Genomic DNA, 25,558 nt, shown 5'->3' with positions numbered 1-25,558 from the left:
AGTTTTAGCTACTTTAAAGGGTCAGCTTTCTTGATCACCTTTAAAAAAGTCGATTTTATTGTCTTAACACTAGTTTTTTCTATTATTTTGGCGGTCGAGTCGTGGGAGTTGCACGCCTCTCGGAGTATAGCACTGCGATCTGCGGAACTAATAACACTGTTATTACCTCCTTTGTAATTTTTTCCATAGCTTTTCTTATTTTGAAGAAAATTTGCAATGGTTTTGCGATGTCTTCTCGTTTTTTCGACGATTTTGTGAAGAGAAAGTCCACATTCATTAAACGCTTCGATTTTCGATTTTTCCTCCGAAGATAAGATTGTTCCTCTGCCCATATTGTATGTCAAATTGAAGAAAAATGTTTAATTCAACAGCAAAAAAAAAATGGTTGCTGTGCTCAGCAAGTTAAGAAAGATGTTTAAATTTATATTTTGGGGGCGCTAATCTGATGACGCAGTTTTTTCTTCCAAATAAACGTGTTTCTTTAGTTTTTAATTTAATACAATTCTATGCAAATACCAACTGGCTTCTAATATATGTTTTTATTTAGAGAATTAATCGAATTATATTGGATAATAATTGTACAGTTCAATCTTTAATAGTTTTGATAATATTTCACTTCAAACGCGAACACCAAGGGGGGCGCTAATCTGGTGACGCGCAGTGTATGTGCAAAAATAAAACAGATAAGTTAAGCTAATTCCCAGGTAATCTCTTGGCAAATATAAAATAAATTGGTATAACCATTAGTTGTGGAACACTTTTCCAGGTAACTAAAACCACTTTGACTAGAAGAACAGCTAACTTCGGTAAGCCGATATTTGTATACTCTTGCCAATAAGACAAAAATGTATTAATTTAAATTTGGAGAGCTGTTCTAATTTAGTTTAGTGATTCCACTGCGTTACTAGCTTCTGACTGAAATTATAATACCCTGCAAGGGTATAGAAAATAATTGAATAATATTCATGATATATATATATATTCATGATATATTCGACACAATTTTATACGAAATAAGATAACATGATTATCTCAATATTAATTATAGATTCGAAAAGGATTCTCTTCTACCTTACTTGGAAATTAAAATTAAAAATCACAAAAATTAAGAGGCGACTGTACGGAGTTCAAGAACAACTGATTATGCAGTTGCCAAATTTGCTATTTTTAATAATATTCCCAAGTCTCACGAGGAAACCCCATCGATAAGGAAACCTCAAAAAATAAATACCTACGCAAAATGTTATCAACTGTTTCCGGTTATCAAAAAAGTCTCAAGAGATTCCAAGAAAAACTTGTATAAATTCCAGGGGAAGCACTTCAAATAGTGGTCTAAAACTGGCCGCTCACCAATGCTTTACGATCGAAAGAACTCAGCGAACTGGAGCGCTGCAATCGATTTATATCTCTAGATAGCAGGGGACCGTCCGTGTATCCCCTCTTTTGCGAATTATTTGCACCGATTATATTATTATTGTTATTGGGCACTATAAAGATAAGCCACGGAGGTCTTGCATTAGGTATATAGATCCGTATATACGACACTGTGTTTTTACGAACGAACCAGGCCCGATGAGGGCTTAAAGCAGACTGACAGCGTAGGCGGCCGAATCGATCCAAGCGATTCGCTTAGATAAAGAAACGTACGAAAGAATATATGTATATGGGGCGGAAAAACTGCGGAGACAGCACTCTCCAGGGTCTGTAGATGGGGGTTGATGGACACCCGTCGCCAAGCCCCCCAAAGTATGCAGGGCGGCGCTGAATCTGAACCCGGGAAACCCCACTAGGCGGATGGATGGATGACTTTTGGCATTTTAAATAGGTGCTAAGTGGGTAAAACTCGGCTACAACATGCAATGCAACTTAGAACGGAAACACAACGAGTACGGGCTACGAAAAAACCAATTAAAACATTACAGAAACGAAGCAAACAAAAGGAATTGAACGCAACAGGAACACAAAAGGGCACACAGGTCAGGGGGATTGAGAGATAGAGAGAGCCGCTTACCTCGGAAATTGTATACTTGCAACAACTTTTGCTGGCAGTAAGCGTGTAAACTATGCAACTGCATTAATATATATATAGATAGATCATATTTACATTATTTAGCCAACAAACGAGAGCGCAAGGCATGTAAGAGAGACATACGAGTTATGACAGTGGATGAATCAGATCAGAGATAGCACTATAGTTATGATGGAAATAAAGCCTTAACTAGGTAGCCTCAACCTCTGGCAATAGGTTTTGGGGATTCCAGGAGGGATAGATGGCCGGGTATGGATTATTTAGACAAGGGGAGAGCGATCGGTCCTTCGTTTCGTCCTTTTTTCCTTGGGGTGACTCTTCTTCTAGCCAAGAAACTAAACTCATTGCAGCCTGATGGATACGATATGATAGATCGTATTTCATTATTTTTACATACAATGTAATGTAATGTAATTCTACAACGCCCGTCAAGCAGTGCAAGCGTTTGCGTCTCGGTTAAGCGTAAATTTACACAAGCGGCATGTAAAAAAATGTAGTTTCTTCCTTTTCTTATTGTTTTTTAAATTGCAGCTCCAGTTTGTTTTCGATTTTAGTTTAGGTTTATTCATAAAATAGCACAACAATTATATCTCATTTGTATTTATATAATATTGTTCCCTCGTTTATATATTATTTGGTATGCTTTTGAGGTTTCTAATTATCTTTTTTGTGTATTAGCGCGAATCGGTTTCGATCTTCGTGTGTTTTCTTTTTAGTTTTTGTGTGTATGTTTGTGTATAAAATATATAACCATAAAACATATGTTTGACATTTCTCTTTACATAAAATCAAATTTGGTTTTATACATATAAATTGGGTTTAGTATAGATATAATAATATTAGGATAAAGAAAAACTGTAGCTTACGTAGCTTGAGCCCATAACAAAATGTCGAACATAAATCGAATAATCAAAAGTCGATTGGAAAATAAAACAAAAACCAGGGTTAAATAAATATTCTTTTGTGTAAAAAATAAATTCGATGAACGTTTTCATTCGTTGTTTTCGGTTGCAAAATGTTCAAGTTCGGTTGAATTTTGTGTCTAATATTGCATAATCCCCGAATATCTAGAGAGCCATTAGGTCATGGGGTGCAGTCGGTTCAGTTAGTTCAGCGGAGAGATCACATATCATCCGAGAGAGCAGCCACAGCTCCGCTTTTAAGATCTTTCAGATCCTGCGGGGCTTCCTTCTTCCGAAATCTACTTCGTTAGAGCGGCGGCTCCTGCTGCCTCCAGCTTCATGATCTCGTCGTCCAGCAAGTCGCTGATCTCCTGGGTCAGCGCCTGCTCCGTGGTGTTTTCCAGGATCTCGTCCGTGGTGATCTTCTTGCGTATCTCAATGTTCACGGGCGCCGGAGTCTTTGGGAGGGGCGGTGGCGCCGGCTCATCCTCCTCTTCGCTGGCCACATAGAACTTGGAGTTGTCCACGCGGACAAACTCGTCGGCATTGACCACATCCACGCCGCTCTTGGTGCTGGTCAACACCACCTTCTTCTCGAGGGTTTCGTTCAGCGTGGGATGCGGCTGCGGCTCCTCGTGGTGACCAAAGTTCCTGCGCAGGAAGTCAAATATGTTCTTAGTCTTCTTTTCCTTGACAGGTGGCGGTGCAGGCGAGGATGGGTTCTCCCGCAGTGGCTTGGGCGAACCGGGCGGGGATATCTCCTTCACCTTGATCTCGGTCTCCACCAGGTGGGTGCGCGCTATCAGCGGCTGCTCCACGGCTTCCGAAGGCGTAGCAGTGGGAGCGTAGCCCGCTCGGCTTATGGAGTCAGTTCCAGAGGCCGAAATACAGCAGGGCTTGGGTATGGGTATCTTGGACCTGCGACCCATTAAAGGAGTCGAGGGCTTCGATTCGACCGTCTCCGGCAGCGAGGTCTTCATCATTTGACTGCTTGCCAGGCGCTCCTCCGCTATAATCTGCTCGCAAGTGTCCATCAAGGCCTTGGAGTGGGCGGCCCGGGCACTACCGATCGGAGAGCTGGGCCTGTTCATGATCACGGAATTCTTGCTGGATCTATCACACCGCTTCACCTCCTCTTCGCTGATGTCCTGGAAGCCAGTGGCCGGCACTGGGGACTTTTTCACATCGATGCTGTCGCAGACGGGCTCCTGGGCCGGGGCCAAGCAATCGAGTAATCCGGCACACAAGGCGATGTCCTCCTGGCTGGGCTCCTCCTCCAGCTGCTGCCGCTCTTCCCTGGCCACTTGGGACTCTTTCTTTCCGTCACACTTCTTTACCAGGTCTTCGGTGACATTCTGGTAGCCCGTGCTGGGCAGCGGTGATTTGGTCACATCGATTCTATCACAGGGCGTCTCCTTAACAGCCAGCTGCTCCAGTCGCTTAAGATCCTCTTCTGCCATCTGCAGGTCCTTGGGTGCCTCTCTGTCCAGGAACTGCTGGCACAGGGCAATCTCCACAGAGGGAGAAGTGGGACGCGAGGAGACCATCTTGAACAGACTGGACTCGTTCGGGGAGCAGGCCTTGAGGGCTGGCATCTCACACGGTGAAGACGTGTGCAGGTACAGTGAATCGTTCGGGGCGAGAGGATCCAGCGATTTGGTGGCCTGAGGCGAATTCACCTTCTTCGGTGGAGAGTGCACTATCGCCTTGGTCTGACACACCACAGGTGCATAGTCCCCGGAGCTGCGATCTACCACGTCCAGCGAGGGCAGCTCTATCTGAGCTCGCTTCGAGGGCTTCGGAGAAGACGGTGGTGTGATCTGGGGAATGCGGCTCCTGGGCAGAGGCTTGGGCGACATAATGGGCGAGGTAACAGGGGTGGAATCACCCTGACTGAAGCAGTTGGACAGGGCCTTCACCGTGTTTGGTTTCGGTAGTTCATCGGGATGAACAATGGTCATGGGAGGCGCACACATCACCACCTCTGGCGGAGGAGTAGCCACCTCCTTGGCAACTGGCTGCTCAATCCTCACCGATCTCTTGGGCGGAGCTGGTGGCGTTGGTGGCTTGTCCAGCTGCCTTGAGTTGAAAATCTCCACGCGACCATTGATGCTAAATTGCTGAGGCGTGGACCCGGAGCTTGGAGGTGAGCTAACAGGAGCAGCCCTGGGACTTGCGGCTAATCTCACCGACTTTGGAGACATGGGCGGCTTGCCAAGGGGACGCGGTATTTGGGTGGGAATCGGGCTCGAAGGTGCTGGTATTGGTATTGACTGTGGTTGTGGTATGGATATAGGTGGTGAAGGTGCCGGGGGATTTATTGGTGACTGCTTGGTAAAGTCAAAGATCTGGGTAAACTGACCCGGCGAGGTGACCGGCTCCCCGACCTCTTTCAGATCGTCGTCGTTTTGAAAGGTTTCCTTGAACATTTTAAGCAAGTTGCGATGATGGACCATTTCATTGGAGGGCTTTCTACGCAAGTTACAATTGGGATTCGGATTTGGATTGGGATTGGGAGTGGGAGTGGGGCCAGATTTGGACACCGACACCGCTGAAGCAGCTACTACATCATCACAAGGACTTATCTTAGCGGATTCGATAAAATTGTTAGTAGAACTTACACTAAATTCCATGTCCCGCAATGGAGGAGCTGCCGCCTGATTGGCCGCTTGAATTGGAGCTGAAGCAGCTGACGACGACGACGGTGACGAAGACGAGGTCTGAGCCGCGGGTCGAGCCGGCGACGGTGGCAATGGCGATGGATTCAGATCGGTCAGCTCGTCAAACTCCGCCTCGATCTGGTTGACCGCATTGGCAGCCTCCTCCAGCTGACGCTCCTCGAGGGCCAAGGCGGCGATGGCCGCATTGAGTTGCTGCTGCTGCTGCTGCAGCTCCTCACTGGTGTCCTCCTGGATGCCGCTGTCATCGTTGGCGGATGTTGCCGGCGGCTCCTCTATGATCAGAGCTGGTGGAGCTGCCGTCGGCGGAGAGGCCACCGTTGTCTGGTGCTGGGCGAGATGCTGCTCCTTCTTCTGCTGCTGCTGCTGACGCATCCGTTCCTCCTCTCCTCTCATGATCTCCAGCTGGCGGGCATCGATGAGGGCCACCAGCGGCGGCTTCTTCTGCTCCTCTTTGGTAACGGACTGCTGCAGGCTGTTCAAGCGCTGCTTGAGTGGCGGCACCGGCACATCCACACTCTTGCTGGAATTGAAGGCGTTGCGCTGCTGCTCGAGACTCTGCATCCGATCTCGAATGCTGGAGATGTCGCCCGAGAGACGCTTTACCTCCGGCTTGAAGCCAGCCGGGGCTCCGCCGTTGCCATTCGTCAGGCGATCCCGCAGCACCACTTTGGGAGCAGCAGAGGCAGCTCCGTGAGAGCTACTCGACTTGGCCTGCTCGAAGATTTCCTTGCGCTTCGAGATGTCCACCTTGGGTACATCCACTTTCTGTTTTTCGACGCCCTCCTGCGTGTCGCTGGGCGAGGTCACCTCGAAGCCGCTAAGACGGTCCTCAATCTTGGAGCCACGCCGGGTGGGATATGCGATGGGTTCACCGTTCACCTTGCCATTGGCATTGGCATTGCCATTGCTGCTGGCCCTTTGAACCCGCTGCTTGTAGTCCTGGATCGCTCCCTCGTAGGTGTATTCACAGGGATCCGGAGAGCTGGCTGGCGCCGTGCTGGAGGATGTGTCGTATCCCGGCGAGGAGATGTACTCTCTGCCTGCTGCCTTGGAGGCATTCGATGTGCTCGCCTGGCCAACGGCCACTCCGTTGTTGTGGTTGCCATTGCTGCCGTTGCGGTTGATGTGATTTTGCTGCTCGTCCACGTTGCGGGAAGCTGCTCCCGCAGCCCCAGAACCAGCGGCGCCAATGGCCTTGTCCAGCTCGGCGGCATTGTCACTCTGCGGAAGGAACAAAGTTTGAGATTAGATTGCAATGTAAGAAGTGATTAGTGGAAGGAGCGAGTAATGGCCCAAAACTGATGATATACTAATTAAATTCAAGAGATTCTTTTAGAAATATTCTTATATTTATTATTTTAAAGACTTAAAAGTCATTTACGACTCTATCTCTCGCTATTTCTCTCACTTTTGGTAACAATTATTTGCCCTTCCTCAAGCTTTGTCTGCCTCTTATTTTACTTTCATTTTTCCCCCAGTTAATTTCCCTTTCTAGACTGAGATTCTTTCCGATCTTTTGACACTAAAACCCATTCCTAGGGGGTCCCGTGAGGCCATGAACTAACATAAATTTTCCACATTTTACGGCACTACATTTTACGGCCTGGCGACAAGCGCGTCTAATTGCTCAATCCGGAGCTCAATCTTTCGCTCAATTTCAATTTCAATCCCAATCTCCGTTGCTGCTCGACGCTTATTGTTTATTATTTATGATTATGATTTTATTGTGGCGTTGCTTGTGCGCGCATTCGATTAATAAACCATTTGTGTTTATTAGCCCGCGTCGCATCGCTTTGCTGGCAGCCCGAACACTTTCCAACGAGGCTTCATTGCATTGGCCAATTGAAAGCTTTGGATTTAGCGGCGAAACGATGGTAAATTAGATTTAATTGTTAATTTGTTGTAATTGCTTATAAACGCTGCGACAAGAGCTCACAGGAGATGAAACAAAATGGCCAAGAAACGGACTGAGAGAGTGGAAATCGTGCTAATGATCTTGGGTGTTACATTGACCCCCATTCCGCGGTACTTGGCTTGTACTCACCATAACACTATTATTGTCGTAATCCTCGGACAGGCTGCTCTTGCCGCTGGCACTGCTCGTCCCGATCCCCAGGTCGCTCAGATCATTCGTTTCATCCTCATTGTAGACGGCCAGGGAAGCCAGCTTGGCACGGCCCCGAGGTCCGCCCCTTTCGGCCCTGTTGAAGGATAAGAATTGGGTTAAAAAAATCATTTAAAATATATATTTCTAACAGGAAAGACACAGTTAAGGATATAATGTTATTATTGGAGTTTAGCGGTTATAGTTTTAATGACTCTCCCTTTTTAAGGATTTAATTCGGACTCGGACAAATTTCGGATATTGTACTTGCCTCTCCTCCATCATTTCGGTGAATGTCTTCGATTTCCGCCGCATGCGATCATGCTCCTCCAGCTCGAGCTTCTTCGTCTCCACCACACGATCGATGATGTGCTCGACACGTTTTCGCCTTGACGATTTCCAATTGTCAAGGTTCTGTTTTTGTGTGTTCGCCGGTTATTATTTATTGTTTGTTGTTTGTCACCGGTTCGTTCGGTTCGCATTGTGGGTCGTGTTTTGTTTTGGGGCAGAAAAAAGGTAGCGAAAGTTAGTATAGAAAACATCGAATGGGCAGACGTGTAAGTGTAAAAATTGTCGCTATATTATTCGCATTGTGGAAGTGGAGAGAAAAAGTTTCTTTTGATGGCAATTAAAAAGTTTTGACGCGACGCTGTAGCTGCGGAACTACGTGACAAAGGTGAAATGTTTCCGAGGCGCGTGAACTTCGCTCATTTTCGACTGCCACGACTGCTCGACTTCCAATCAAGAATTTTGGGTTACATTTTGCATGACTCAGAGAGATGTGCTATTGTTTAGATTTAACCGGGAGATTTTGCTATAATCTATGGTGAATTCTTCTGATAATTTCATTAATAAACCCGACTGACTCTATATCTGCTGGGTAGTGTTTTTATGACTAACGTCTGCCTTATTATCAATCATATCGGTGTTCTTTTATTTCCTCGTTTGCTTAACAGTTGTGAGAGCTTCCGGTGGCCAGCTTTGTTTGTTTTATCGATCTGCAGTTCTGTATAAAAATGTCTTCTTCCCCGTTCGGTGATTAACAATCTTTGGCAAAAAACAGAAGAAGCCATTTACACATTTTAAGACCATGAAACCGACATTTTCGACTTCCTTTCCCATCGAAAAGACTCGCAGTCACCCAGTTTGAAAACGCTCTACGCATTTTAAGAGGGTTTGCTTTTCGTTGTGTTTTGTTTTTTGGCACAAAAGTTATGTCTGGGAACATATGAAATTGCGATAGACATTGGTCGACCACTTCAAATGCAACGATTGCATCGCAATTGCTGATTAGGTAATGAGTTGGGTGGTACAGTCACGTCAAAGGCAGCATTTCGCCGGGGTTATGGCAGCGTCAAATTTGCATGTAAGACACACAGCACACAGAGCTGTGCAAAGAAAATAGAAGCGGGGGTAAAAAAAAAACTATCAACAAAATGTAATAGTTGTGATTATGCAATGCAATATCTTTTTTTGTCCGCTAACGGAGCGACGTGCACTGGAAACTGGAGCGGCCACAACTAGAGCCGTGTGCCATGTGCCATGCCCAAGTGGTTTCGCTTTAGTTTTGGCCGCGGCGATAACTTTTCAGAGGCCAGTGAAAACCAAACAGGAAAGGAGGCGGCCAGCTTGATGGTTAGGACATCGTAATACCCTCTAAAATACAACTAATCTCGATTGTTATATGGCTTTATCGATGGAGGTTCTGATCCTTTCAATATATATATATACAAACTTGTAACCTTTAAGTATCATAAAAATGGGTAATATTTAGAAATGCTAAAGAATCTAAACTCTAGGCATTTTTTGCCCCATGAAGTAATAATTAATTATTAAAAATTTGACTTTCTTTCGACCCTGTTATGTACAAGAAAACTACTTAATATCAGGGTATACAAATACCCCGTCTAAGCATTTACAAATTTGTCACGCCTTTGCGATCGAGTGGGAGTTTCTCTCTCGGATCGGTGTGATATATGATCCGGACTTACGTTCTGCCACTCCTCGGGCTCCTCCTTCTTCACCTCCTTCAGCTTCTTGACCTCCTCGGCCTTCTTCAGCTGCTGCTGAGCGGTCTGGTATAGGTTGCAGGGCTTGATCTGGACGAACTGCATCGGATTCTTCGAGGGGGCTGGCGGCGTGGGACGCGTCACTCGCGCCTTGGCCACGTACGATGTGGGATCTGGCGAGGTTGCGGACTGCAATTAACGATAAATGCAATAAAATTTGTAATTAGCATGAATTGCTTTCAATTGAATGGAGTTGGAGCCTGGCGAGAGGCAGAGAGGGAATCAAGATCGAGATCGAGAGTCAAATGCAAATGTCAGCAGTCCGATGTCCAGGGTGTGGAGAGTCATTGTTATTGCTTCCATATTTACCAAGTGTGTGTGGGCAGCCTGTGCCTATATGTGCTCTTAAATCCTATTAAGTATTTTGCTTATTAAGCTGGCAGGCGAACTGCTGGCACTGTTGCCTTGAACTGCCTTTAATTGCATAAAATATTCAGCGACGACTTATATGGACATTCTGATTGGCTAAATACTTCAGCCAAGCCAAGGAAAACCTTGGGTCCTTAAGTGATTTGTTTTGGCGAAATATTTACAATATTCGAAAGTTTATGTAAGCTCTGGCGATGAGTCAGAGTAATATTTACGAGAAGTTCGGAAAATAAGGCCCCATTTTAAACTGTTTTACGCCATTTGTTTGATTTACTGCGTTGTAAACTGGAACTGAGTTAGCTCGAACTTGGAATAGGTTTAAGTGTTTATTCCCACTCTCTTTCCCAAACATTTTGAACAGCCTACGAGGCACTTTCAAAATTTTATGTTCTTTTTCTGTTCTATTACTTTCCGCTTTCATCTATTGTGTGCTTTTACTTTTCAACTGTTGGCTTCAGAGGTTTTCAGCCGTATTTCAAGTGCTTTGACCCACCAACCCACCCACATATGTATGTACCTAAGCTATGTAAGTACGAGTATTCATGTCTGTAAGTGGTCTATAACTCAGCGTAGCAAAAGTCAAGCGAGGCTTGGCCACCCATCCATAGCTCATTCTCCGCAAATACTTCCGTCAACAAAAACCGTCTGGAACTCAGAACTTCGATGTGGAAACCCAAGCCCCAAGAGTGTTCTTTCTAGGAAAACAGGCCCTTAAAGCACTCAGCCAAAAAGTGAAAACTTAGTTTAAAAAACAGAGAGAGAGAATAACCACTCACTTCTCAATCAGTCTCTTTGTAAAGTGATATTCGCTCTATATATTTAAATATACATACTTAACCCTCTGCCAAGAGAACCCCAATAAATCTTAAGCCTAGGCCTTTAACTCACCGATTTCTTGCCGCAACCGTTTGTGTCGCTACCATTTGTGGACGTGGCCGATGTGGACATGAGGTCTTCGCTGCCCTCCAGCATGACATCCTGTTCGGTGGCCTCCATTCTGGTGTTGAATGTTACTGCAACCTGTCTCTGGGCAACTGTCGCCTGGCGCTGGCGCTCTCCGTAACTTCCCGTTTGGGCTTCTTGTGTGCTTCGGACTGAGATGAGGTGAGAGATGGGCTCTGCTCACATGGCAGCGGACTCCTACGCGGGTTCTTCGGCCCCTAATCACTGGCTCAGCATGTCTCCGCGCTCGAGAATTGATTCCTACTCAGATGCGATGCGCCACCACCCACGCACATCGGGCGGGGGCCACGGAGGTGTCCGATTTCATTAGCTGCAAGATAACAGAAACACATCATTGAGTACCTTGAACGCATATTATTAAAAAAGCTGTTGGAACTTGAGTGCCGGATTCACCTGGCAGCCATCAACCCCGACCCCATGGACAGGTGTCGGTGTTTAGCTGAGCCAGTTTCTGGCATGGCAGATCCGTGAAGGATCTGTGGAAAAGTCTCTGGCATTTCCTCAACTGCCAGCTGAACAATGCTCGAAAAGTACAGCGTGGAGTTCAATTAACATTCATCAAAGTGCATCCATAAGAGGCTTTATCTAATTGTGCAACTTGTGTCTGAGTGGATGTGGCTCTGCCTCTGCCGCTAGCAGTGCCATAGCTCTAGCTCTGGCTGCCGCATCCACTTGCCTGGGTCCCACACGCTGGTATGCGGGTCAATCTTATAAACTTCTGCCACAGTCATCATCGTCATCGTGTACATCTTACATCCCCAACCCCATCGCCATCCATCCACACAGTCATCCGCATCGTTCGTCATCCATCTGTCTGCCTACGACTCTTCCCATTCCGTAAGTTTTCCCCATTTTTCCTGCCCTCCATTCACTCCATGTGACCCGGTATTTTTTGATCGTTTTGCTACGCTTTTCATTCCCTACTACTAATTAATAACTATTAAGTATTCTGGCATGCTTCCCCAGCTTGTAATCGAGCTTGTTTATTAATTTTTGTGAATGCAACGCTGCATGCTACTTTGAGTCTTTCCTCGACAGTGGGTTCAAAAGGTTGCGGGAAAGGCGGGCTACTGCCGTCGGGAGGAAGAGCGCTCGGACCTGTATCTGTCGTAATTATGAGGTTAATATGACAGCTGATAAGTATTAGGTATGCCCATGGCTTCCTGTATTATGGAAAGCAAACAACAAATCGAAACTTGAGCTGATCATTAGGAAAGAGTTCTCCTGGAGTCTTGATAAATTATCTGCAGTTGAAGCTGAGTTTTCAGTTGGGATACGAAATAGTAACATCAATTTGTAATTAACCAACGTTTGGTCGCAAAACTCCTGATTCGCCTGAATTGCCACAAAGATCATGATTACATTTTAAGATCTCTCTGTCAAATTTGATCAACACAAATATGCCAACATTTTTCAACACTCCCGTCGTGTTGAGTGGCGAAGACAGGCACTCGAGATAGAAGACTCGTCGGCGCAAAAGACTCAAGATGGCACGAGGCTAATCAACATGGGCTGTGATCTCCGATGCTGAGCACTAGTCGTTGTTGTTGATGTTGTAGATTTGCTAATTTGCATAGAAAATGCAGTGAACAACAAACAACGCAGGCATTAGATCCAACAGATAACTTTAACTGAGAGCCAGCAACAATTAAAGCAAAACTTTCAAATTGTAATAATTAACTATGTGCCCGGAGGTTTTAACCCACTGCAACGGCTGCAATGTCTATACACGGTGGGAAAATGCTTCAAAAATGTAGAAAGAAATTTTATAAAATTAATTTGAAATCTTTTAAGCTTAAACTTTAAATATTCTATTAACTAGAATTATTTGGTTAACTTAAAAAGGTCGTCTATAAAGCCCTTACAAAAATGCATTTAAATATTTAAACTTAGCTAAGTATTCTCACTATTTTCTTTTAGTGTTTTCTGCTAGCCTAATGACAAAAAAAACACGGCGACAACAAGCCAACAACTTCAATGGATAACTTTAATGACCAGGCCAACGACGACGTCAGCAGAAAATTGCAATAATTTAAATTAAACAGAAAGCCAGAGCTTGGCTTTACCTTTTACATAAAAATAAAAACCCACCGACTTTCCCAAGCGTGGCTTTGCTTGCCTCCGAGTCTCGACGCATTAGCAATAATTATTAAGCAAGCAAAATGATAATTAGATAAAATGGCTCTAAAAAAATCGGCGTCGCAGCTTATCTCAATGGCGCCAATCGCGAGACCAGACGCGAGCCAAGATCGCGACTCAAGTCGAGGCGGTAACATTAGATGGATATGTCTTAGCAGTAACCCCAGCCCCGTTTTGTCGGCTTTCAGTTATAAATTGTATCAAGATGTGTTTCGTAGGGGCCCAGGCGCTGAATTAATTGATGAAATGGCGACTATGATGATGGCAGAGTCTCGAGAACCGAGAAAGAGTGAGAGATATTTGCAGAGAGGGGGAATTCTTTGCGTAAATGCCTCGCAATTGTCTCTTTGCCGTTGACTTTGGGTCTGTGTTTTAGCTAATTAGCAGCAGCAGCGGTTAGAGCCACTTCAAAGCCGCCGATTGCCGACGTCAAAGAAAAGCTCCAAGCCTCAACGATTCGTACAGAGTTGTGTTTTAGCGGCAAACAAGGGCAAGGCTTTGAGGGATCTTGGCCTGGAAGTATCTATTATTTTGTAAAGAACCAAGTATTAAAATGTAAAAATTGAATTAGGGAACTATTAGTTGATAGTCACAAAAAGTGGCTAGGTTTTTTGATGGTCCAAGAAGACTTCTGTTTGTGTTGAACAAGGTCAAGACAAAACAATCTTAAGCTTTAGCATAATGGCACGTTTCAACTCATCTAAGCATATTGATGAAACACTCCATAAACTAATAATAATTAGTGGTTTTTTTTAAGTTCTCAAATTCTTGTTTATACCAAAAAACAAACCCTAAGTATTTGCAAATATTTTTAAACTATTATCAGACCCATCCTTGGCCCCATCTCGAGATGAGATCTTGCTGGATCAGCATATTACAGGCACTCTATCACAACAAGAAGCTTCTTTGCTCCGCGTGTTTGCCAGCGTCTAATGCGAAAACAAACAGATATCTGTGGCTCTGGAAGAGAAGACCATTGTGTGCTTGTTACTTGAAAGACGACGGACAAACAATAAGCAGAACGCTCTGTAAAAGCAAAATATCTAATTAAATATTTATCAGGGATTTCGATCTAAAGAGGGGCAAACGTATTAGCTTATCAGCCAAGTAAAATCTAGATTATGGAGCAGTACAATGGGCCGGGCCTGTGTGTTGTTTTCCCCGGAGTCCGCAGGGAAAGCAAATAATAACTGTAGGTACTCCGTTGCCAGCCGCTTAGATAAGCAACTCTACGCTAATGATCTGCTGAGCGGAGCGAGTGCATTAAAATGGAGCCGGCGACACTTTCGAGTAACCGCGATTCGGTAACCAAGGCAAAAGTGGAGCAGCGGGCACAGCTGACCAGCTGGAAAGTGGCATTGTAATAAATGATTAACGTGACTTTAACTTAAAGTTGGGCTTCAGCCGTTGAAAAGTGTGAAAAAGAAAAATCACACAGTGGAGTGGGTGGAGTGGGTCGGCGCTGGAAAATATACCACTAGAGGTGGAGGATAGTGGGCAGTGGGCACTCGGCACTGGGTGGCGGAGACGAGATGGTGTCAAGCTCTGTTAGCTGCCGGCCAGTGACACTAATGACATTCAAATTGTTGCGCCAAAAGAAGCCATAAAAATAAAGCAAGAAAACCCGAAGAAAACAAATCAAAGCGCGAACCGAGAAAGTGCCCGCAGCACTGAGAAAAATGCATTTAAATCGATCAATAATTTGAATATAACTTTTGTGATAAGGTTCCAAACATTTTTAAAATATTTTAAAACCGATTTTAATAAAGGATACAATTGGTATAGAGATTAAATTACATATAAAATATATCATCTTTAGCTCAAGGCTCTTTGAAATCACCGATTTAACCTAGATTCTTCCTCAAAAAAGTCAAATTTTTCACACATTTCTCTCTGTGTAGGTCCAAGTTCCCGTTTCAATCTGCATTCCCCGAACCCGAATCCGATTCACTATCCGAATCCGAGCTCGAGGCGTGGAATTGAAAGTGTCGCCGTTTGTTTTGTGGTCGCTGATGTGCAGCCATCACTCACGAAGCCGAACCCACCAGCCCACCAAGCCACCTCCCAACAGCACCACCACCACCCCCTCTGGTGGGGCTGCGGGCTGGCTAATAAATCGAGACGACGGCCGTTTCGTGCGCTTCAATGAATACTTTTCTTCGTGGCCACAAGTTACGTGCATCCGCGAGATATCAGGCACATTAGGCGACAGGCCGGGCCAAAACATATGTACATGCACACCATCCACGGGCATTTCAATTTAAGTCTCGTTTTCACTCTCCCGGGGGTTGTGTAATGACAGACGAGGGGTCAAGTGATGTTAGCCAATGAATTATTTGTTAAAGGAATGGGATTGTTTATCAGATCTTTAAGCCTTAAGATCATCAGAATATGAAAAGTTTTGCTATAAAATGATAATATATATTGCCACAATCACCTGCAACTTCATAGGTTCTAGTAACAAATATTCAAGACAATTTAATAATACATTTCAGCAATAAACAAACTATTATTCAAGTGTATATTTTTGCCTCAACATTGAAAACAAATCAAAATTGCCAGCGAAAAGGAAAATTGCCAGAGTATTTGTATAGATTCCGTGATAAAATGATTGAAATGTACAAAATGCATATTGGAAATCTATTTTAACCCTTTTGTTAGAGCCACCACTCTTATTTTTTTCTATTTGGCCCACTCATTTTTCGATTGCAATAATTGAAATATCTTTCAAGCGTGGCCAGAAAACAACAAAATGGAAAGCGAAGTGTGAAGTGAAGTCTCGAATGGGTTTTCAGTTCGAGTCAGAGTTTTTTGGTCTTGGTCTTGGTCTTTGTCTTTCGTTGCTGCCTACCTTTCCAATCTCGGCAATGGCAATCTCTGTATGTTAGTGGTATATCATTGTACATAGCTGGGCAATTATCACGGTGCCGCGATCTGAGCGGCGATCTCAGAAAAACATACCCAGCGCGAACTGTTCGACAATTGGACACGCAAAATTTTCAGTTCATTAACATTTCAATATCGATAAGACCGAAATGCACTTTCGCTCCAACGAGATACAATCGGTGGCAATTGAAAAAACGTAGCTAGTACGTTTGTATCTGTATCTGGAAATCGCCATCTGAATCGGTGAGTTACTGCGCGGTAGCGGCAGCGGCAGCGTCAGCTTATGTTAATAATAGTTATTGACTTATCGTGGCACATTCTTCTTGCGCTGAGTTGCAATTTGTAGCTGTTTGCCAGTGACATGCATGTCTCTATCTTTGCCAGTACACAGGCGAAAAATATATCCATTTGATAACCTTCTCAAGCAGCTATTAAACATTCAAGTTAAGGCATTTTTCTTGCTGTGCAGAAATCTACTACTAACTCTATCCGGAGGCAGAAAAGTTTGCCAAATCAGCAGGAAAATTGCGAAAAATCAAGCAAATGAAAGGAAAATCAAACAATGTACGGCACTTGCATTCTAGCGGCAATTTGATTTCAATTTCGTAGCATTTGTATCTGTATCGCTCAGATACAGTTGCATGTTAGGCCAACTGCCGTCTGGTGCCTGCAATTGCCAGCAAATTGGTTTGCCATCTGGACTGTGTGTTTATTTTACTTTTTTTTTTTTGTGTTGTTGGCCACTGATCTCTGAACTCCGCTCGCTTCATTAGCCCCAAGACAAGACTGGAAACCCCAGGCCCAATGTCAGACAGTCAAATTTCTTCATTAATATTAGCGAATATAGCCGCGGTGGGTTTTATTTAATCAATCCCTCGACCCTCGGCACACGCTCACTTTTCTGCCTGACCCATTTCGCGCGGTGAAAAGTTATTTTATTTGCATTAAAAATGAGTTACATGTTAAAAATTTAAATTCGTACACACCCACCAGAAGTCAGAACCAGAGCCGCGGGACACGCCCCACAGACCAGCCCCAGAACCGAAAGAACTTACAGCAACAAAAAAAAAAAAAGAAAAGGTTGCCCGAGAATATTCCGAGGCTGGAATTAAAATTGCATACATGGATAACACGGTTTGGATTTATAAATCGAGTTTGTTTCAAGGCGTGACGGAATGCTCAATTCGATATGCCAAAGTGAAGAAGCCAAGGGAAAATCAAATAACTTCCAGAAATAATTTGCCACAATTTGGTCATGCATTTTTTTTAGTATGAAAATTAAGCCCTGTAGTTAAATATTTAAAATCCTGATTAAAGCAAATTAATAACATTATTCAAGATAGGATTACAAAATGTCTCATTTAAAAACCACTAGTGTCTTAATAGATTTTATAGATAACTTAAAAAACAGCATAGAGTATTTAGGTTTCTTTATTCTACCTTCGGTGCTTGTATAATATTGGCTTTGATCTTTCAACAGTGGGCTAAAAGCAAAAACAAACTGACGCATGCGTAGGCCCATTTTTCATTGTTGTTAAGGTTTTGAGGCTAATGTCGTCGTTTGTATGGGGCGAGAGTTCCCGCCGACCGAGTCCGGTGGCCAGAGCAGCTGCTCCAAGCCGAGTGGACCGAGTTTAAACAAAATGCGGATGCCATGCACCACCCCCTTGAAACCGCCGGTGGCTCTGCTGCACATGTGCAGAACACATGCAGCATGAAAGCGAGGCGAACTAAACTTATTTTCGTGCGCATCGCTGGCCAGGCAACAGAAGCCAACGCACACCAATTGTTTGGGTCCATGATTTCGATGCCGGCGGAGTGCTGGGGGTTCTCTAAATTGGCTGGCGGGGTCCACTGAATCAATTAATTGCTGCCGCCATTCTGATGAATTAGCTTGATTATTTATTTTCGAATATATACTTATTTTGTAGCTCGAACACCAAAGCAAAAGTCATTAAAAAGCTCAAATGTAGATCAAATATCAATCGGCATCATGAGAGCACGGCTAGACTTTGTGGTCTTACTCCTGGCTTTTCTCATTGTCCTACAACCCGATTTTATTGTGAGTAATACATTTCTGTTCTGACACTGTGCAAAAAAAGAGTACAATTTATTACAGAGTCCTTCCAGGTTCAAGTTCACCAATTTTGTTTGCGATTCTGTTGACGAGTCCGTGCTTTTGGTGCACACGTGTCGCCTAAAGGCAGTTCGCAGGGACAAAACAACACTGAACTTCAATGGAACTCTCCTAAAATCAATCAACAAATGTAGAGTTCATGCTCAGATTTTCAAGAGAGCCAATGGCTTTAAGCCTTGGCTTTACAACATCACCATCGAGGCCTGTCGATTCCTGCGAAAACCCTACGAGGCGCCAGTGATATTAGTTTTCAATTTATTTAAATCATTTTCAGTCTTCAATAAGACTTGTCCCTACGAGGTAAGTTTGTGTAGAATCTTTAGTAATACATAAAAATAATCAACTATAATTTTTTGAAGGGTTCAGTATATGTAATGGGATTTTATCTCATGGCCGAGCAAATTCCAGTGCCTCTTCCCTCTGGCGAATATTTAATTTTAATTAAGTGGTATGTTAAGGACTTAATGATGATTTCGACAGGCATCTATTTCTCATTCGAAGAGAATTTGACATGATGATAAAATAAAACAGATTTGGAATACAAGTTCAAGGGTAATAAACACTGATAGTTTAATTATCTTATGATTTTAATGTATTTGTAATTGGTCTTTGTCATTACTCCCAACTAATCGCACTTACTAAAATGATTAATTAAAATGATCATTCAGGCAAGACTTTAGTGAACGCATTTTGTTTAAATATCCATTAGGAACAGATCAGCGCGATGAGAACTATAGGAAACGTTGTACCACTCCTGGTTTTATTTATGGTGTTTGAATCTGGCTCCGTTGTAAGTCACTATCTTAAGTATTATTTGCAGTAATAAAATTGTCCTCTTAGCATGCTTCCAGATTTAAGTTTACCAACTTTGTTTGTGATTCACTAAATGAATCCGTGCTTTTGGTGCACAAATGCCGCTTAAAGGCAGTTCGTCGGGACCGAACTACACTGAACTTCAATGGGACTTTGCAGCAAACAGTTAATAACGTCCGGGTGCACGGCCAGATTTTCAAGAGGGCTAATGGATACAAGCCGTGGCTCTATAACATCACCATAGACGGCTGTCGATTTATGCGAAAACCCTACGAACCAGTGGTAATACTCGTTTATAACCTATTTAAACAGTTCTCAAACTTCAATAAGCCGTGTCCCTACGACGTAAGACATTCCAGACTTTCAAATAACATTAAAATAATTAAATTATTTGATTTTTAGGGGCCAGTCTACGTAATGGGGTTCCACCTCCTGGGGTCACAGATTCCAGTTCCACTTCCTTCTGGCGAATACCTAGTTTTAATTAAGTGGTATACCGATAAGACACTAATAATTTCCACTGGTATATATTTTTCATTTGAAGAGAATTGGCAATGACCCCTGGGTTGGCATTCCTTAGCTTTGTAATCTACTTCACAAAAAGGAAAGTGATGGCTTTAAATCAAGTTATATAACTTCTCCAAATAAGTTTAATCAAAATTTACTTTACAGGGCTCATTTTCCATCTGAAGTGGTTGCAAATATTTATTTCAAAAGTATTTCTTCATTTTTCAATTATTACCTTTTGTATTATTCAATGACAAATGTAATAAAAATTGTTATGCATTTAGGTATTCTTTCAAGTTAGTTCACTTTAAATTGTAAACAAATAAATCTCCGGAGCTTCTAAAGAAGAAATACCCGACTCAAAGGAATCGTGCTTGTGAGGAGAGTGCCTTAATCATAGAAAAATGAGTTTGCATGTAACTGGTATCATATGTATCTTTTTTATTTTTAATAAGTTAGTACTTTGAACCACATGCAATAATTACAATTGGTTTTAATTTTTTGCTTGTCCTCTAATAAGGCAAAATATAAACCTATTGCAATTAAAAAAAATTTAAATTATAAATTTTAAATTTGAATTTTAGATATGAACGATTTAAAAGTCATGCTTGATTTCATGCTTAGTTTACTCAGTGTTCTCAGACTAATGATTCTGAATTTATTGTTCATACGATGCGGTTCTCATATTTTATATGTGTTGTCCTAGCCGCGTTTCTATCAGATAGATTGAACGTAAGTTAACTAATTTTCAGCATGAAAAAAATAAATAAAAAAATATCATTTTAGGAAGCTGTAGTTTTCAAGTTTACGAACTTTGCCTGCGCCACCTATAACGAGTCCTGGTTTATTTTTCACAACTGTCGCCTCAAGGCCGTGGGTCGGAACTAGAGGTTTACGCCGATGGTTAAAGGCATCGGCGGCGGCGTAGAGGTCAAAATGACTCGGCGGCGGCGGCGTAGTAGTCAGAAAGAACCGGCGGCGGCGGCGCGTCAAATAAGGCAAAAAGGCCATTTTAATGAGTTATTTTTTTTTTTTTAAGTTTTATAAAGAACAATGACACTGAAGGCCGCGCTGAAGCTGCGCCGATGCCGCACCAGCGGCGCGCCGCGGCGCGCCGTTATTTTCATAATTTGGCGGCGGCGCGTCAAATAAGGCAAAAATCGGCGGCGGCGGCGGCGTGGCGCGGCGGCGTATATGTCTAGTCGGAACAAGGTCATACTCAACATGAACGGGACCATACTGCATCCGGCGCACCATATCATAATGCATTATCAGGTTTTTAAAAAAGAAAGTGGTTACAAACCATGGTTACTGGACAGTCCAATGGATGCATGTCGTTTTATGCGCAAAAAATATGATCCATTTGGGAACATCATTTTTAATCTTTTTAAAGATTTTTCCAACATTAACCATACTTGCCCCTACATGGTAAGTTGCTTCTTTCATCGTCATCATATAAACGTATCTAATAGATTGTTTTTTTCGAACAGGGACCGCAAATTGTGAAAGATTTTTATCTGAGACCCGAACTTCTGATTCTTCCATTTCCAACTGGCGATTATCTGCTGGCTCTTCGTTGGTATTTTGACAAAAAACTACAATTTGATACAAATGTAAGTTTTGTATTCATAGAGGACCTTGTAAAACGCAACCCCTAATAATGAGAAATAAGATTGTGTTTTATACGCAGCATGTATTTCACAATTTTGTTAAAGTTATTAAAAATAAAGCAAATTCATATAAGTGGAAGGAATAATAATTTAAAAAAATTTTATTCTGCTCAACCATAAAAAACAAGACAGTGATTGTCCCATCTATCAGTCCCTAATAATTATACAAAAATTGCAATCAATGCAAGTAATATCAATTGGGAAATTAAAGCGAACAGGCGATTCGGTCAGAGATCAACAAAATTATTTTCAATGGGGTCTGAATTTATCATTCTGGTATTTTTTGGACAGATTTTAAATAATTGTAAAGGTGGAAAAATATTTAAGACAAAAAAGTAAAGAAACCTATGGCTAATAATCATTGATCACTGATCCACTCAGTTAACTTTTTTCCTGATTTGCATCTTTTTAAAGAGTGTAGAAATACAAAAAAATATACATATATATGTTACCCAAATAATAATATTTTATCAACATATTTTTTAGATTTTTTTTTTAATAACGGATGTTGTTATTATTTTTTGATTGTTTTTACACCATAACAGCGCTTGTAAAAAATTATAAGCGGAAGTCGTTGACCACTTTTTTCGACATAAAACAAAAAACGTCAAAAGAAGTGAAGTAATAAAGTTGCGCCAAACACATTGAGTTTGAATATAGCTGAGATGATCGGAGGTGGTTCCAATTAAAAAGTGTTTCGTAACTTTTAATAATTAATCTTTTTTTTTAACTTACCAGTTTCTAGAGTAGTTATTGTCACGGGTTTCAATCAGATCTGCAAGAAAGCAAAAATACACATTGTAATATGTCAAAAATTAGTAATAATAAACTTAGACTGCGTCTAACTACTTATGCTGTTGAGAATTTTCAACGACTTAAAACCAGACTTTGGAGTCCGCCTAAAGAGGCTCTAATGGAATGGCCATTGACAGTTATATACCAGCATAAACAACCGCACAAAAACCACAAACAAAAGATAAACAAAACTCAACTGCTCGCTCCAAAAGAATACAGCCGACTTATGAGGCAAGCTACCAATTTTAGGCATATGAAATCGACATGGGAGAAGAGGCTCGAAGCGAAGGATGGTAAACAACAAGAACAAGAATCTAGCAAGCGGCCAGTTACAGATTCAGATTTAGATACAGATACATTTGAGTGATCTCTTTGGCTTCTAACGTAAGCGAGAATTCTCGAGGTCAGCCACTTTTGTTATGAGACAGCGCACAGCCGCAAGTACACTGAGACAAATTGGTTAAATAAGATATAAGTCCAACTGATACTTGTGAAAATCAAGGAAGCAGGCAAAGCATCTTCAAGAACTAGTCACCCTTTAGATGCTTTTTCTGAATCAACTCAGACATGCAATGCAACATAAAATGTTTGATAAATATATTAATTATTTTCTCTCTGTGTAGACTAGACACGTACACATATAACATATACTCTCTATTCTCGGCCACTCTTGACCAACATCTACTATCATCTAAGAGCTGGCTCTGTCCGGTTCTTGCTTTTTGCCAGAGCTGCTGGCGTTGCAATTGTAACTTTGTTGGTGGTGCTGTTGCCGCTGCCGCTGTGTGGTTTTTACTTAATTTACTTTACTGTTATGTTTTTGCTTTCCGCTTGTTAGGCAAGCCAAGCAACAGCAACCCAACAGTAGGGGCAGTCCAAGCAATCCGAGCGATGCATTCGCTTCACCGAGGCGTTGGACGAGTGTCAGATACTTTTCGGCTCTGTCTGTTGGTTCTGTCGTCATACACTTGACATTTCTTGGGTGTGCAACGGCGTGGCGTGGGTCAGACATCGTTTCATAACCAATCCATTAATAATAAGAAGCACAGATATTTATAAATAAAGGCAGAGGCAGGCCGAAATGCCAAAGGTTAATGCCAAGCCGATTGCCACAAAAGCAAATCTGTCCGGTTCTCCACGTATTTCGTGTCATTACTACATACACCATTTTTGTAGTGGTCAAAATGTTGTAATTTTTTCGGTTCCACGATTATGCAATCCACACTTTATGGTGCGCTTCGCTTTGGCCATTATCAACGCCATAAACAATTAGTGCAAGCTCAAATCAATACCGATTTCTGTTTACCTTTATTCGGGTGTCGGCTTTACGACTCTGATTTTTATTGAAGAGTTTCAGATAGAAGTTATTACGATCCGCCATAAAACAAAGAAGACGCTTTGTGTCCCATTGACACAGTTTGCAGTTTATGAAGCTTTATAGCTCTCCTGGTCCCATATTCCATATACGCGCCAGCGGTTGGGCCCGATGCAAGGCTGACCTCCTGATAGGAGCCTAGACGAAGGCGAAGCCGAGTGCCGGTGACCCAAATACGCTTAAGCCTTTGAAATGGTCAATAAAGTTGCCAGTGATGAGGTAAAGGAGATACGAATTATGGATGCGTCTGTGGAAGAGTGCGAAATCAACACAGAAGATGCACAGATGTTTGAAATTCCCAATTCAAGGAATTCTAGGATGCTCTAGAAATACAGCTATAGTTTTTTAAGCTTCTTAAAATTGGTCTAGAATTTTTAGCTACCGAATCAGAATAATTTTATTTTTATATTTAACTAACTCAAACCATATTTTTAACATGACAAACACCCTCTTGTGCCCACAAATCCTTAGAAGGATGTCGTATTTTTGAGTCACTCTACCAACTTTTCTCAGCTTTAAGTTGAACAAGCATTTACAGCTCGTAATGGAGGGTAAGCCGATGCTTTTGACAACTTTAATATGCTGGCAAGACCGTAGATATCGCTGTTTACTCTGAAGGAAACTGCGGTTATGAACGAGGGACCAAGAAAAACTCCACCAGGGATCTGAGACAAAAGGCGTGAAGCCTAAACCGATGATAAGTGCCTATAATGTCTATGAATATCCGGCTGCAGGCAGACACCACGAGGGACCGCAGTGCAAAGTAGTAGACAAACAATGTCAGCCCAAAGGATCCGCTCTTGTAAGGAGGGGGCCCAAAGAGACTAAGGGGATTGTCGGGAATAAGCCGCCCGTGGAAGCGAAAAGGGTAAGGAACCATAATGACAACATGACATGCAAAGTTTTGTCAAAGCCCAGACGGGCAAACAATGTTCGAGTTGTTGGAGGAGGACGAGGACGAGGCTGAGGACGGAGGTGGATGGATGGTGATGATGATGAAGATGAGGATGAGCCGGTCGCCCTCACAGACATAAGTAGCCAATGCGGCTGGATGCGGGCCTTAATCAACTCAGCGGAGAGCGGGGGCGGTGGTCCCTGATTCTTATTTGCTTACTTTTTTTTTACATTTTCTACATTTTTTGTTTAGCACGTTATATGAATAACTAATTGAGAGTGTACACCACAACACGTACGAAAGACACCCCAGGCAAGAATGTGGACATGCACTGAACTAAAGCTATTCCAGTTTGTAATATATATAAAACTTATAGAACATTTTAGCAAAAACTTGTGACTAATTAGAGGTGAAATATAACAATAACTTTTAGATTAAGGGGGGATATACATGTAAGCGGTCAAAATTTGGCCATTTTTCGTGAATTTTTTTTTATAAGAAATAGTCAAGCAATCGTTCTGAAACTTTGGATATAGTTAAAAGTAAAATCAGAGATGATAAAAAAAATTAGTTATAACCAATATTTTACAAAATGGCGGATTTATGGAACATATGCCGTAGCGCCTCGAGCTTTGAGTTGCCGTGCTATGGACACGATAGAGCTCGTAATTCCTGTCCAAAATCCGTAAACTAAATTTTTTTGTATTCATTACACCTGTATCTTCTATTTGAACCTAAAAAACCAAAAAGAAATCAAGACAAAAAAATTAAATTTTGATTTGAAGGAAAAAATGCCATTTTCAGGTGATCAGTTTTCACTTCCCACCCTCTTAAAAAATAGTAATACTCAGTTTTATAACAACCATGTAGGTTCAAATAGAAGATAATTTCATGCTGATCATAATAAAATTTGATTCACTACGATATGTTACGTAGTTTTTTCTGAATCGTGTCCATAGCATGGGCAGAAATGCAAAAATTAGAAGCTGAGAAAAAGACGTTTAAAGTTTTTGATGTGCCCACGTTAACAGTTGTATACTTTGCTTGCATACTTAACTTGAGGCACTTAAAGTTGGAATTCGATGATGAAACTTACACAGCATATTCTTTAAGTAATAAACTATTTTTTAAATAAAAAAAAAATTTTGCCAAAAAAAATTTTGGTTTACATGTATATCCCCCCTTAAATTACTTTCTGCAAACCCTGTTCCAGTCATCATATCT

General features: G+C 42.3%; 3 protein-coding genes and 1 pseudogene across 10 annotated transcripts in view; 3 read left to right on the top strand and 1 right to left on the bottom strand.

Moving 5' to 3' along the window:
* smash (smallish) overlaps positions 1-25,558 on the bottom strand; it is a 64,348-nt gene that overhangs the window by 7,941 nt on the left and 30,849 nt on the right. For 6 of the 8 annotated variants that reach the window (XM_070286596.1, XM_017175619.3, XM_070286595.1 and 3 more), the window contains 6 exons: positions 22,005-22,044; positions 11,043-11,427; positions 9,708-9,914; positions 7,988-8,130; positions 7,657-7,813; positions 5,553-6,833 (listed from right to left, as the gene is read on the bottom strand). In XM_070286596.1, coding sequence (XP_070142697.1) covers positions 5,553-6,833; positions 7,657-7,813; positions 7,988-8,130; positions 9,708-9,914; positions 11,043-11,150 — 1,896 coding nt within the window. In that variant the 5' untranslated portion in view covers positions 11,151-11,427; positions 22,005-22,044. Of the gene's footprint in view, positions 1-2,011; positions 2,070-5,552; positions 6,834-7,073; positions 7,148-7,656; positions 7,814-7,987; positions 8,131-9,707; positions 9,915-11,042; positions 11,428-22,004; positions 22,045-25,558 lie in introns of those variants that run through there. The other 2 variants (XM_017175625.3, XM_070286597.1) reach the window with 2 other exon arrangements.
* Positions 16,352-18,794, top strand: LOC108080749 (uncharacterized). Its single transcript, XM_017175603.3, has 4 exons — positions 16,352-16,385; positions 18,074-18,204; positions 18,262-18,579; positions 18,639-18,794. The coding sequence occupies exons 2-4, from the start codon at positions 18,136-18,138 to the stop codon at positions 18,792-18,794; spliced, it is 543 nt and encodes a 180-aa protein (XP_017031092.2). The 5' UTR covers positions 16,352-16,385; positions 18,074-18,135.
* LOC108080773 (uncharacterized) lies at positions 19,004-19,650 on the top strand. The gene is made up of 3 exons (XM_017175636.2): positions 19,004-19,069; positions 19,120-19,437; positions 19,495-19,650. The coding sequence occupies exons 1-3, from the start codon at positions 19,004-19,006 to the stop codon at positions 19,648-19,650; spliced, it is 540 nt and encodes a 179-aa protein (XP_017031125.1).
* LOC108080747 (uncharacterized) lies at positions 20,272-21,261 on the top strand (annotated as a pseudogene).

The sequence above is a fragment of the Drosophila kikkawai genome, chromosome 3R, assembly GCF_030179895.1.
Source record: "Drosophila kikkawai strain 14028-0561.14 chromosome 3R, DkikHiC1v2, whole genome shotgun sequence".
Taxonomy (NCBI): Eukaryota; Metazoa; Arthropoda; class Insecta; order Diptera; family Drosophilidae; genus Drosophila; species Drosophila kikkawai.
Note: the sequence above shows the minus strand (reverse complement) of the source record. Positions and strands in the feature narration are given on the sequence as shown.

Bases quoted from the DNA above. Each gene is read 5' to 3' on its own strand.
- LOC108080749 (XM_017175603.3), top strand. From the start codon at position 18,136: ATGAGAGCACGGCTAGACTTTGTGGTCTTACTCCTGGCTTTTCTCATT. The intron at 18,205-18,261 runs GTGAGTAATACA...AATTTATTACAG, and splicing joins TCCTACAACCCGATTTTATT to AGTCCTTCCAGGTTCAAGTT. The intron at 18,580-18,638 runs GTAAGTTTGTGT...AATTTTTTGAAG, and splicing joins ATAAGACTTGTCCCTACGAG to GGTTCAGTATATGTAATGGG.
- LOC108080773 (XM_017175636.2), top strand. From the start codon at position 19,004: ATGAGAACTATAGGAAACGTTGTACCACTCCTGGTTTTATTTATGGTG. The intron at 19,070-19,119 runs GTAAGTCACTAT...TTGTCCTCTTAG, and splicing joins TGTTTGAATCTGGCTCCGTT to CATGCTTCCAGATTTAAGTT. The intron at 19,438-19,494 runs GTAAGACATTCC...TTTGATTTTTAG, and splicing joins ATAAGCCGTGTCCCTACGAC to GGGCCAGTCTACGTAATGGG.